Raw genomic sequence first — 11,844 nt, forward strand, 5'->3', positions numbered from 1 at the left:
TTTCCTGGCATCTTTGTCTTTAGACGTCCTTGTATAATATGCAGCATGTGTTTTAAGCACTGTGCTGAAGAGACCATCACGGCTGTGTCAAATGACCAAAATGTGAATGTGTTCTGACTGTGACATTAATACCTTGAGTGGCATTCGCCATGACTTGTTTCTAAGCAGCTGGAAAGAAGACCCTACATATATACACATGATATCACAGCAGAAATCTGGCAACAGACACAATCATATGACCTTTAGTTCGAGAGTCCTCCACTGTGTCAGCTGATGGAATCTTTTTGACTGCAGGCAATACAATCTTTTGCCTTCCTCACTAAACCTGTGCCGAAACATAGCTGCCAAATGGTATGTCATTGGAAGCTGAAATGAAAGGCTACAATATACCTACAGTATATATATATACTGTAAATGTTTTGTACAGTCTATATAATGTTTGTGTTTTGTATGTCTGATGGGGTTTTTTTTTGGTATTGTACAATTGAATGTTTTGTTTGAACTTGCGATGTAATTGGAAAATGAAAATAAAGACTTTCAAGGACTTACACAACTATTAACTATATGTGTATTTGTATACTGTACATGCATTTATTTTATTTTTAAAAAATACAGTAAAATGCTGTTTGTCAATGTACCACCTACAGTACTCATGGTATTTGGTTGCAGATGTTGTGATGACTGTGATTACAATGTGTTTTTCTTCTCTTTTCATTTATTTTCTTTTTTGCTGTAAGGGGTTCAAAGCTGAGAAGGGTGATGTTCTATAAAATGAAAAAAAATAATGCCGTAAAAATGGTCATATTTTGAGAAAAAAATATCACAATTTAAAATAATTGTTTTCTATTGCAGTATATTTTAAAATGTAATTTTTTCAGTAATGACAAAGCAAATTTTTAGTAACCATTAATCCAGTCTTCGGTGCCACATGATCTTTCACCCTGGGTGCGATGTTGCTGAATAAAAGTAATAAAATCTTTACTTTTTCCTGTATGTGAACATTTTTTGTTGTAAAAATATTTGGTTTTTTTTTTAATCATATAATTTTTTACAATGTAAACACTCTAAGACATTCATTCTTAAGCTGCCACATCTCTCGTTAACTTTTTGTCACTAATATGTAATTTATATACAACTGAAGCATGGTTTTTCATGGCCAGTCATTCTTCTGGAAGACTGTGCTGTGACTTCTGCAGTGCTGCAAACCATAATAATAAATACTCTAGCAGATTTTATACAGCCTTGCCAACTAAGAGGCTATGGTGTTCACTTTGTACACATTTGTTTGGGGGGCTGGTGGAAGGTGTCAGAGAGTGAGAGAGAAAGTGCTGCGTGTATTACGTGATGTGTAACACCGTTCTATTTATAAAAAATCATAGGGCCTGTGGTGTACCGCTCTTACTCGGAAGGACACACTTCAAAGGGCATTAACTATGCCTCAGGCTACTGAAGTGGTGTGACAGGCTAACTGCTCTGGGACTTTTGCACTTTCACACCATTGAACAGGTACTGTACAGATTTCTGCTGTGAGTTTAATATTAGATTTATATTATTGTTCACACCAAACAAAAATAAATGTGAACAAAAGCAGTGGATTCCGCGTACTTGGTTCCCCATGCAGTTTTACCAGTGATGAAGTAAAGAAAAATGTGAAAAACGGTGAAAGAGTTCTGTTTGATTGTATGCATGATTTATTTTGATACTGAAAAAAGATGGATTCATTTAAAAGATAACGTTAGTAGTATTTTGTAATGCAAAAAAATGTAAAGCTTGAAATAATTGCAATTGTAGTTTGTGCAATGTTTTTGAGCTTTAGAGCACCTTGCTTCTGAAAAATTGATTTAAGTATGTTGTTTCACGATTTGTGGTTGCAACATCTGTTGCTGACTATTTATTCATGTCATTCATTGATTATTATTGTTTCATTTGTAGATTCAGAATATCCTGCTTATCATCCATTCACGATGGACGACTTTGAATACAGTGTGCACATCTCCGACCAAGACTGGGACTGTTTTTTTCAGGAGTGTGAGGACTGTGACCTGCTCTCTCCAGTGCTCGCCAGCCGAGAGGACTCGGGTATGAGTGACATTGATGAGATGGGCTGCCTACTTCTAAGCAGGACCCCGGCCGTGGGTACAGCATCCATAGACCCTGATCCAGACCTTCAGATTGATGGCCCACCAGACTGTGAGGGTTCACCTGTCTGTAATTACCTCAGCAAGTACGGAATACGTAGTCCAGAGCAGGTTCTCTCTGGCAGTGAGGAGGACTTGCACCTTCAGACTGTCAATCTGTTCTTTGAGCAGTTAAAATGTGTCACAGAAAATCAACAGCCCTTGGAACAAAGCCACGTTATCATTCGTGGAAGTGAGAAGACAGGCCATCTGGAGGGTTTGATTGATAAGCAGGATATTCTGTCTGCAGACACTGACCCATCTGGCCGAAATGAGGCCAATTTTAGAGGAGAAATAGCTAAACAGGGTGTGGCTCATACCTGGGGCAATATAGTCTCAGAAAAGTCATTAGAGATCACACCTGCTAATGCACAAGAAGGTGCATCAAAGTCTGACACAGAGCTAGTCATTGGAAGGAAGCTATTGACAACACCCCTAATTACAGTAAGAATGAAGCAAGAGAAACAGGGAAGATGTAGCGGTCTCAGCAAAGATCTAGAGCTTACACCTGAAACAAAGCCACCTGACAAAGAGAAGGTGGTAGTGGTTAATAGGAAAGATGTGATTGACCCATATCCAGCAAGACAAAACATTGCTCAACTGGATGCTATAAGTAGTTCTGACCCGAAAGATTCACCAATCGGTCAGATCCCAGTCTCACCTTCCAGAAGAAAGAGGAGGAAGAAAAAGAGAATGAGTGTTGAACCAGTAGAGCAAGGACATGAGGCTCAGATCCACTACCAGCAAAGTGAATCAGAGGAAGAGAGATTTATACAGCGGGAAGAGATAAGCAACCTTCCTGCAAATGTCTGGAAGACAGAGCAACTATCACTTCAAAGAATGAAAACACCTTCAACTGCACATAATACTGATCATTTACAGCTAAGAAACACATTTGACTTGGAGGCCTCATCTGATTTTAAGTTTTCAAAAAGCTTGCCAGTATCTTTTACCAGTAATATAGGCACCACACTTCCAAAGCCGGAAGTTGGATGCATAAGCTTTAATACTATTTCCAAAAGCATGCATGATACATCCCTTGTAAACAATGGACAATTGAAAGCAAAGATTTGTGAGCTGTCATTATTACCCCAGGTAGATAAAGTTCTGAATGTAAAAGAAAGTGGATTAAATATAACGGAATCCCTTCAATTTGATCCTGCCGTGCACTTAAGAGAGAGCAGGAATGGTATTAGAGAGACCTTATCAGCACCTCTAAGTGATAATTCTGATGCAGGATGTCAGAGGAAATCCTTATTATCTCCTAGCGTTTCCATTGCTGTTAATTCAACAGAGCCTCCTTCCTCTACAGCATCTTTTAAATTGACCGAGGACAAAGATTTATCCTGTTTAGGAAATGAGATTGACTGTGCTCCATTAAAAAATGAACAAACAATTTCAAGCAGTAGTAATATAGTAGGGATTTCAGCTCCCGAAGAAAGAAGCTTGTCTTTAACTGACAACATTGATAGAGCAGAATCTTCTTCAGATGGAAACGCTCCAGAAACCTTTGCTTGTTCACAGGAGGCATGTATTCATGAGAACATTTCAGAATCTCAAAGCCATTTGAATTCTGAAACCATTGAAATAAACACGAATATACCTGTAAGTGAGACGAATGTAAAGACTGAAAGTCATATGTCTGATAATATTAATCATGGAGCAGGTGAAGGTCTTATCAAAAGTGGAAATAAAACTAGTGAGGTATTAATTGTGAATGCCTCATCCATAAAGCCAAGGAATTTAGATGAATCAGAAGATAAGAGAGACATTAGTGGTAATGAAGTTGCTGTTTCAGCCAGGAATAATAGTGAACAGCTATTTTGTGGAAAGTCCATCATATCTAGTGGTCCTACAGAAGGAATGCTCACTGAAGATCCTACTCAAGATGTTTCAGAGTTGCCTCAAAATATGGTTGCTGAAATTAAGGACACTTCCTCCAGTGAGTTGAAAAGTGGAACCAAAGATCTAGAGAGTGTTTCTCTTGATGCTTCAAATCAACTTCCATGTCCTGTGTTTGCGATCTCCTCCTTTTGGAATGAAATGGAGAAGCTAACCATCAATGACATACTCCGTCTGCGGTTGATCAGTAATGCCCAGCACCCCAGCATTTTGACCCAGCCCGAGGATGGTAGCATAGCAGACACTACAGATGCTGCAGACTCGGGCTACTTTACACAACCTGACGACTCTAAGCCGGACCGCTTAAGTGGAGATATGTCTTACATATCTGATCTGGATGAAGACCTTGCACAGCTTCAAAACCCATTTCCTTCTAAGCAAGAAGACGAGTCGAGTGAGTTTCCTAGCTCTTGTGGTGTGATGTGGGAGAACGATCCAGATCCAGTGATTGTGGGTGATGAAATGGTGCACATAAGTTCTGAAACCGCTCTTCCTGAACATCTCTACACAGCAAATGCTCAGCAGTGCTTCAGAAGAATGTGTAAGAACATGTCTGTGCAGAATCTGCAAGCTCTAGATACTCAACCAATCGGACAAATCCTGAGAAATGCCTCGATGCATTCAATCCATTCAGAGGTAGAAGATGATTTTATGGATCCTTTTTACCATGTGAACACTTCAGGCTCAAATATCTTTTCTGATGATGAAGAAGAAATAGAAAGCAGTGGTATAGCATTTTCTGAAATAATCCAGTATTTCTTTGGTGAGGATGAACCTGAACGTTGTGTGTCTCGTGCAGACAACATAGCTGCCTCGTACCTTGATGGTACCGGCACCTCATTGCCTGAGACCTATGATTATTTTTTCTCCGAGTTTGATTCTGGAAGTTTTGTTTGTCCAATTGTGGAAGAGTCAGGTGGTGATAAAATGGTTCCCATATTTTCCTGCTCCCGCTCGGCTAACAGAAACCTTCAGTTCCCAGAGGCATACGACTATTTCTTCCCTGATTCCCCTGGGAATTCAGATGAAGATGATGAGAATGACAATGCAGCAATCAAGGTAGTGACACGGTATGACTATAAGTCTCCCAACCATGATCCTGTTGACATGTACGAGCACTTCTTGTCTGAAGATGAGAGCGACTTCCTCTGGACGAACCCTCTTTCACTTCGAAAAGTTCGACGCACAGGTTATACTGTCCCCAAAGGGAACACATGTTCTGGGGAACTTCTCCCTGTGAAGACATTTCCCAAAGGAATCATTCAACGTATTAATGCTATGAGCCCCGATGGGAGCCCCTTTCCAGATTCCTTGCTCCTCAAGCTGGAGAACCGTGTCTTCCAGCAGCTGGCTGAACAACAGAAGAAGTGTATGGAGATGCAAACAGTTGTTGCTGATCCAAGTAAGAACTTCTACCATGCAGTATTTTGCACATACACACTGAAACTGAAAATTGCACACTAACACTTTCTTGAAGGTTTTTTTTTTTGTTCCCTTTAAACTTAAGCCTAAAATAAGAAAATACATTGGTTTCTCTACATTTTCTGGGAATTATTTTGAGGTTAATCAACTCTCACCTCTTTTCTAACAGTCAATAGCTGTTGACTAAAAGTATCTAGTCACATGTAGAGCCATGCCTGGGGTTGATGGAATGGTAGTACGTGCAAATTAGTCTTCACTCCTGCTGGGCAGCTTCTCAAATCGGCCATGTGCCAGAATTTAAGAACATGTTTCACTTTAAAGTACATGTAAAAATAGAGAAAACTCCAGGAACATCAGGACACTTATTATCATTTGGGATTCAGCCATAGATTATCATTCAATGTCAAATCACTACCTGCCTACCGATATATTATTTTATTAAATGATATTAGAATTTAACAAATGGTTTTGTTAACACTTATTGATATATAAGAATTAATACTCAGCAAGGATACATTAAATTGATCAAAAGTGTCACTAAAGACTTACAAATGTTTCAAATAAATGCTGCTCTTTTGAACTTTCTATTCATCAAAGAAAAAATATATCACTGTTTCCACAAAAACATTAAGCAGCACAGCTGTTTTCAGCACTGATAATAATTAGAAATGTTTCTTGAGCATCAAATCAGCACATTAGAATGATTTCTGAAGGATCATGTGACACTGTAAACTGGAATAATGGCTGCTGAAAATTCAGCTTTGTCATCACATGAATAAATTACATTTCAAAATATATTCAAATACAACACAGCTGTTTAAAATTTAAATAATATTTCAGAATATTAATGTTTTGCTCTATTTTTGAAATGTTGAAATAATAGTGTATATCTCAGAGTGAGCTGGTTTGATTTATATTGATTTCAGGAACCCAGTTAGGTTTTGAATACGTTATTGTGTACAGTTAGTTAGTTGTTTTTTTTTTGTTGTTGTTGTTTTTTTTTTGTCCATTAAATAATACTGTACTGTTGTTCTGATTTTGGTGCTTCTTTTCTAGGGTTGGATGCTCCATTCTTGCCTCTTAAACAGGCAGACATGTGCTTGGTTTGTATTGCTTTTGCCTCGTGGGTGCTAAAATCAACTGGTTCAGGAGCAGACACCTGGAAAGCTGGTATGTGTTTTTATTTTCCTGGTTAGTCATTCATTTAGTCATTTGGTTACGTTTTGACAGTATTTATTTCAAATTTTATACTTTTCAAAGAAGAAATAGGTAAGCCTTTTCCCTGGTAAAAAGCTCTCCGTCACATCAAATTTAGCAAAATTTTGATTTAAAAGAAAGTTTGATTTAGGAATACAATTGATAGTAATCCTTCATGACGTATATCTGTTTTGTTTTGTTTTAATCAGCTCTTCTCGCAAACGTCAGTGCACTCTCTGCCATTCGATATCTGCGCAGACACAAGAGGGAGGAGGTCTCTGGAAAAACTCCTTTGCGTCAGATAGAGCCAGCATAACTCCGTGGCACAGCACAGCCCTCAGATCTGATTTCAGTCACATCTCCCTTTTTCCATAATCCAAAAGTGTGATTTTGAATGTCAGACATGTGCATGCATTACTTTTTCCATCATTCTCAGTACATATTATTATGATTAACACTCTGATGTGTGTTTATTGCTGATTAACTCAGTTGATATACAATAGATGTAGCAAAATATGAGAAAAAAAAAAGTGACTTCAGGCCAGTGGCATTTCAATAATCTGCACATCCAGATTAAAAAAACAAAAAAAACAATGTAGTTTGTTTATGAAATGACCAAAGCTCTTTTTCTGATTCTGGGATATTGTGGATTCTCTGTTTGCAGTGAATGCTGTTGTGCGTTGTGAGGAAAGCAGCAGTATGTTGATTAATATTTGATAATGAGATGCTTATGAAGGTGTTATGATGGAAGATGGACATGTGTGTCTAAATAAGTGTACCTGTGGAGAGATTTTAATGGAAGAGCTGATGTCTATGTACAAATAGACAGTTTATTGTGATACTATTGGGATAATGGAATTTTTGCTGTGCCAAATTATTTTGGTGTGCTTATAGACCATCGAAATATTCAATCATAAACCTATGTGATAATGTCACTTCATATCTGCAAACACAATTTGATTCGTTCAAATTTCAAGCATATGGTGCTCCCAGTTTTCAATATCATGTATGATAAATAAATCTTATGTTTATTTGAAAGCATTTAAATGAGTTTAACGTGTTTTATTTATCAGTGCACCTGTATGTTAATGGTAATGCTTATTTTGGCCACTAGAGGGGACTATGCAGCCAATCGTACTATGAGCCAGTCTAAGGTAAGGTTTTACAAATTGTAAAATTAAACATTTGTTATAATTGAGGGGAACTAATATTACAGTTTTTATTGAAATAGAAACAGATTTGTGCTAATAGTTGTATTTGCTTATTACCCCATTGAGACATTTAACGTATACTTCTAATTGTTACCAGCAGATGGCAACAGAAGACTGAGGTGAAGGTCTCAATAAAGGCCGCGCGGACAGAGATCTCTCTGACGTTCACTATTCAAATTCATAATTTCCAGCACGCTGTTGAAGGTTCAATTTCTTAACGTTTTACAGCATTTGTCACCGTCCAGCTTTGCTGAATTAATTGTAGGGTTAGGCGGGGCGAGATGACCCACCCACCTTAGCCTACTTTTTCTCTTGACCATAGATGATCTCAACAATAATGAATCCACGCTATTTTTAAACTTGTCATTTCCTTTGAAAGCAATATCCGTTATATATAGTCAACTGAAACAGATTTGACGTTGTGTAATGTTGAATATCGAGGTTTTTTTTTTTTTTTTTTAAATATGAGGGATCTGTGGGCACATCAGTGTTATTATTTGTGGGGTAAAAGTTCTATTTATTATTTTGAAGTAAAAAGTTTTTGGGTAAGATGGGCCCCCTAGAATTGGTACAGAAGGCTCAAATGTCTTGTTATTACTAGCATGTTTTTTTTTTTACTGAATACTTATTGTAATTTATGGGGTTATGTAATATTTCCATGAATTATTTCAGACATCTTCCCTTTCTTTAAAACATATAGGTCAAAACTGAGTGAAATCATTAAATTTGCATTCATAGTGTTGCAATTAACATATCTTTAAATAAAATATTGGCAATTAAATATGTAAATTTTCATTCACCTGTATATAAGTCTTAGAATAATTTTATCTTTCAAAAACGAAATAGTCAAAAACCAGATTTGGTATTTTATATTAATGACATTTTAAAAATATATTTAAATATTAGAATAAGAATTATATCAAAAGTCATTTGTACATTCTGTAAATGTTTATCCAGGAGGCTTCTTACCGCAATAGGTGCCATTTACCCCTCTTTTAATATTTTTGCTATAACAACTAAATAGCAAATGCCTGTATTTATTTTCTATAATAACTCCTCCTGCGCATGCTAACCTTACATCTAAATGTTACAATTTAAAAGTATATCCATATTCTTCAGAGTAGATAGTAAAGGTGTTCCAAGAATGTGTTTTATTAAAAAAAAACATTTCAAATCACTCAAAAATGTAAAAATACCAACACATTCATATTTAAAGATAAAACTGTTTTATCACTGTTTATTTGTCACAAAAAAATGCGAAAACAGAAATGGGTTTTTTTACGTCTTTTCTAATGAATAACTTTGACCTCCACAGAACTAATAGATTTTTTGAACAAAAAGTAGAAGGCCATAATGAAATAAGTATAAATAAAATACAAATAATAATAATCAACATTAATAAAAACTTACATTTAAAACTTAAATAGAAAAAATAACATATTTACATTTGGTATGTATTAAAAAATATGCATATAATCTCAATTTCCAATAGTTTGTTGGACTCACAAACTAAACTAAATGCAAAAACTCCCAAATGCTACTTTTCTTATATTCATATATACATAAATGCATCAATAATTGTAATACACTTGTTCGTACCGAATACATACAGCAGTCTGAAAACATCACCACAAAATTAAAGGGTATTACATGTGCAAAATATGTCATAGAGCCACTGAATAAATAAGCTGTGAATATCCAGATACTCGGGCATGCCGGCCCTCGGTGAAAACATGCCCATGTGTGCATGTGTGGCTTTGATTAGTCTGCTATGTATGCAAGTCCGGACGAGCATAAGCCCATTGTTCTCTTTTATGACCATCTCTGCTGTGTTGTCATAGTGCCCAGGCCTTGAGCTCCAAAGTAAGCCGGTGTCCGGTGTGGTAAAGGTCCAGGCAGGGGCTGAATCATCCCATTATCCGGGTCAAACTCCCATATGTTATCATAGTCCATTTCCTGGTCATCTGGATCCACTGGCCGAAGGTAACAGTCATCTGTGAGAAGCAAAAGACAATGATTAATGTCTTCAAATACTTAAAATATTTAGTTTAAATCCATGATTTTTTCCATGATTAATCATGCCTGGAAATCACAGCTGTAAAATTCCCTGTTTTCAAGGATTGAAAGGTACCCTACTCTTATGGAATGAACTTCCGAACCTGGGATTTAGTATGTAAAAATGTATTATTTAAATCAAAATCCACATGCCAAGTTTAAGAAGTTAGTAAACTGAGCCATCTAAATACTTCATGGCCTAATTTAAGATCTAACATATCGTTTGTTGTGTTCTTTTCCACAGAAGGGATCTAAATGTCTTGCAGAATCTCTCACTTGTGAGCTTTAAATCACCCTCGGTGGTAATTCTGTCCATTCGCTGGTCTTTCCTTCATGTGCCACCTGCAATGCTGTCATTTAAAATACCCTGGGCCTGAGCCGTCTTACACACACAAACATACACACACATGCCCCTTCATCTGAACTCTTGTTTCCACTGTCATGTCCTGCCTGGGCAACCACACCCCATCAAACCCTGCGTGTGTGTGTGTGTGTGTGTGTGTGTGTGTTGGAGAAGGTCATTCTAAAACCATCCTATTAGCTGTGCCGTGAGAGTCTGCTCTATGCACGTGTCACCATGGATTATTTCCTCCTTATGGTGTTGTGTTTAAACCTGACAAGTGAGTGTGTATACATGACAATTAAGCTATTCATATAAAAAAAATAAAAATTTCGATCAGTTGAACCAGTCTATAAAACATACTGATGATCTAGGTCAACATTTCACACGCTAAACAAAACCTGTGTCCACAAAACTGGTTGTGCAACTCGCTGTGTATATCTTGCGTATCTATTTCTCTATCTACATCCGTGAAACGTGCATAACATCGTGCCATTGTGGTGCTGTAACTGCCTCCTAACTTTAGCATGTCAATAATTCTCACCTGGCGAGTAATTGTACGATATCTGCTGCGCCTCCATGACAGTGTGACCTGAGAAACCTCTCTGTAAAAGACAGGAGAACAGGAGATCATTTTCACATACTGTTTTGAAGCTACATTCATGTAGAACAATATTTCTGTCTTTCTTCATTATTTTTTTGTCCTATTAATTCATTACAATATACAGTTTGTACCTTTCAAAAGTTCGAGGACAGTACGATTTTTTTATTCAGCATAGGGGGAAATTAAATTGATCAAAAGAGACAGTAAAGACATTTATAATGTTACAAAAAAAAATCAATTTTCAATAAATTCTCTTCTTTTGAATTTTCTATTCATCAGAGAATCCTGAAAATGAAATACAGTATATCACGATTTCCACAGAAATATTAAAGCAGCACAATGGTTTTCAACATTGTTAATAATAAGAAATGTTTCTTGAGAACTAAATCAGCATATTAGAATGATTTCTGAGGTATCATGTGACTCTGACTGAAGACTGGAGTAATGCTGCTGAAAATTCAGCTTTGCATCACAGGAATAAATTGCTATTTGAAATATATTAAAATAGAAAACAGTTATTTTAAATTGTTTTTAATTAATTTAATTTAATATTATTTCACAATTTGACTCTTTTTACTATATATTTGATCAAATAAATGCAGCCTTGGTGGGCATAAGCAAAAACATTAAGAAATCTTACCAACCACAAACTTTTTCAACTTGAGTTAGTCTGTATGTTGCTGTTTGAGCATAAAAAAGATCTGCAAAGTTACAAAGCTCAAAGTCCACTTCAAAAGGAGATATTTTATTTAACAGAAATCACTTTTCAAAAACTACAACGAACGACTCGTTTGGACTACAACGCATATTTTCCAGGATTTGTGATATCACAAATACCGACGAATGGGACGAGACCTGGCTGAGCTGCACTAGAGAAGGCAACGAGTGTTATCACTATGTCGGAGACACGCTAGCTTTCCCAAGACAGACGAACTT

At 36.6% G+C, this 11,844-nt stretch overlaps 2 protein-coding genes across 2 annotated transcripts in view; one reads left to right on the top strand and one right to left on the bottom strand.

Annotated features, from left to right (window-relative positions):
- Positions 1-1,409: 1,409 nt before the first annotated feature.
- On the top strand, positions 1,410-7,721 carry LOC107703053 (uncharacterized). Its single transcript, XM_016505544.1, has 4 exons — positions 1,410-1,506; positions 1,933-5,481; positions 6,558-6,671; positions 6,908-7,721. Exons 2-4 carry the CDS (start codon positions 1,965-1,967, stop codon positions 7,012-7,014), a joined length of 3,738 nt encoding a protein of 1,245 aa, XP_016361030.1. The 5' UTR covers positions 1,410-1,506; positions 1,933-1,964; the 3' UTR covers positions 7,015-7,721.
- A 1,606-nt stretch (positions 7,722-9,327) lies between these two features.
- LOC107703054 (pleckstrin homology domain-containing family N member 1-like) overlaps positions 9,328-11,844 on the bottom strand; it is a 15,429-nt gene continuing 12,912 nt past the window's right edge. Inside the window, exons 15-16 of the mRNA XM_016505545.1 lie at positions 10,849-10,909; positions 9,328-9,903 (exon numbers count right to left, since the gene is read on the bottom strand). Coding sequence (XP_016361031.1) covers positions 9,722-9,903; positions 10,849-10,909 — 243 coding nt within the window. The 3' untranslated portion in view covers positions 9,328-9,721. The remainder of the gene's footprint in view (positions 9,904-10,848; positions 10,910-11,844) is intronic.

Source organism: Sinocyclocheilus anshuiensis, unplaced genomic scaffold (genome assembly GCF_001515605.1).
Source record: "Sinocyclocheilus anshuiensis isolate Anshui unplaced genomic scaffold, SAMN03320099.WGS_v1.1 scaffold883, whole genome shotgun sequence".
Taxonomy (NCBI): Eukaryota; Metazoa; Chordata; class Actinopteri; order Cypriniformes; family Cyprinidae; genus Sinocyclocheilus; species Sinocyclocheilus anshuiensis.

Bases quoted from the DNA above. Each gene is read 5' to 3' on its own strand.
- LOC107703053 (XM_016505544.1), top strand. From the start codon at position 1,965: ATGGACGACTTTGAATACAGTGTGCACATCTCCGACCAAGACTGGGAC. The intron at 5,482-6,557 runs GTAAGAACTTCT...CTTCTTTTCTAG, and splicing joins AACAGTTGTTGCTGATCCAA to GGTTGGATGCTCCATTCTTG. The intron at 6,672-6,907 runs GTATGTGTTTTT...TGTTTTAATCAG, and splicing joins AGCAGACACCTGGAAAGCTG to CTCTTCTCGCAAACGTCAGT.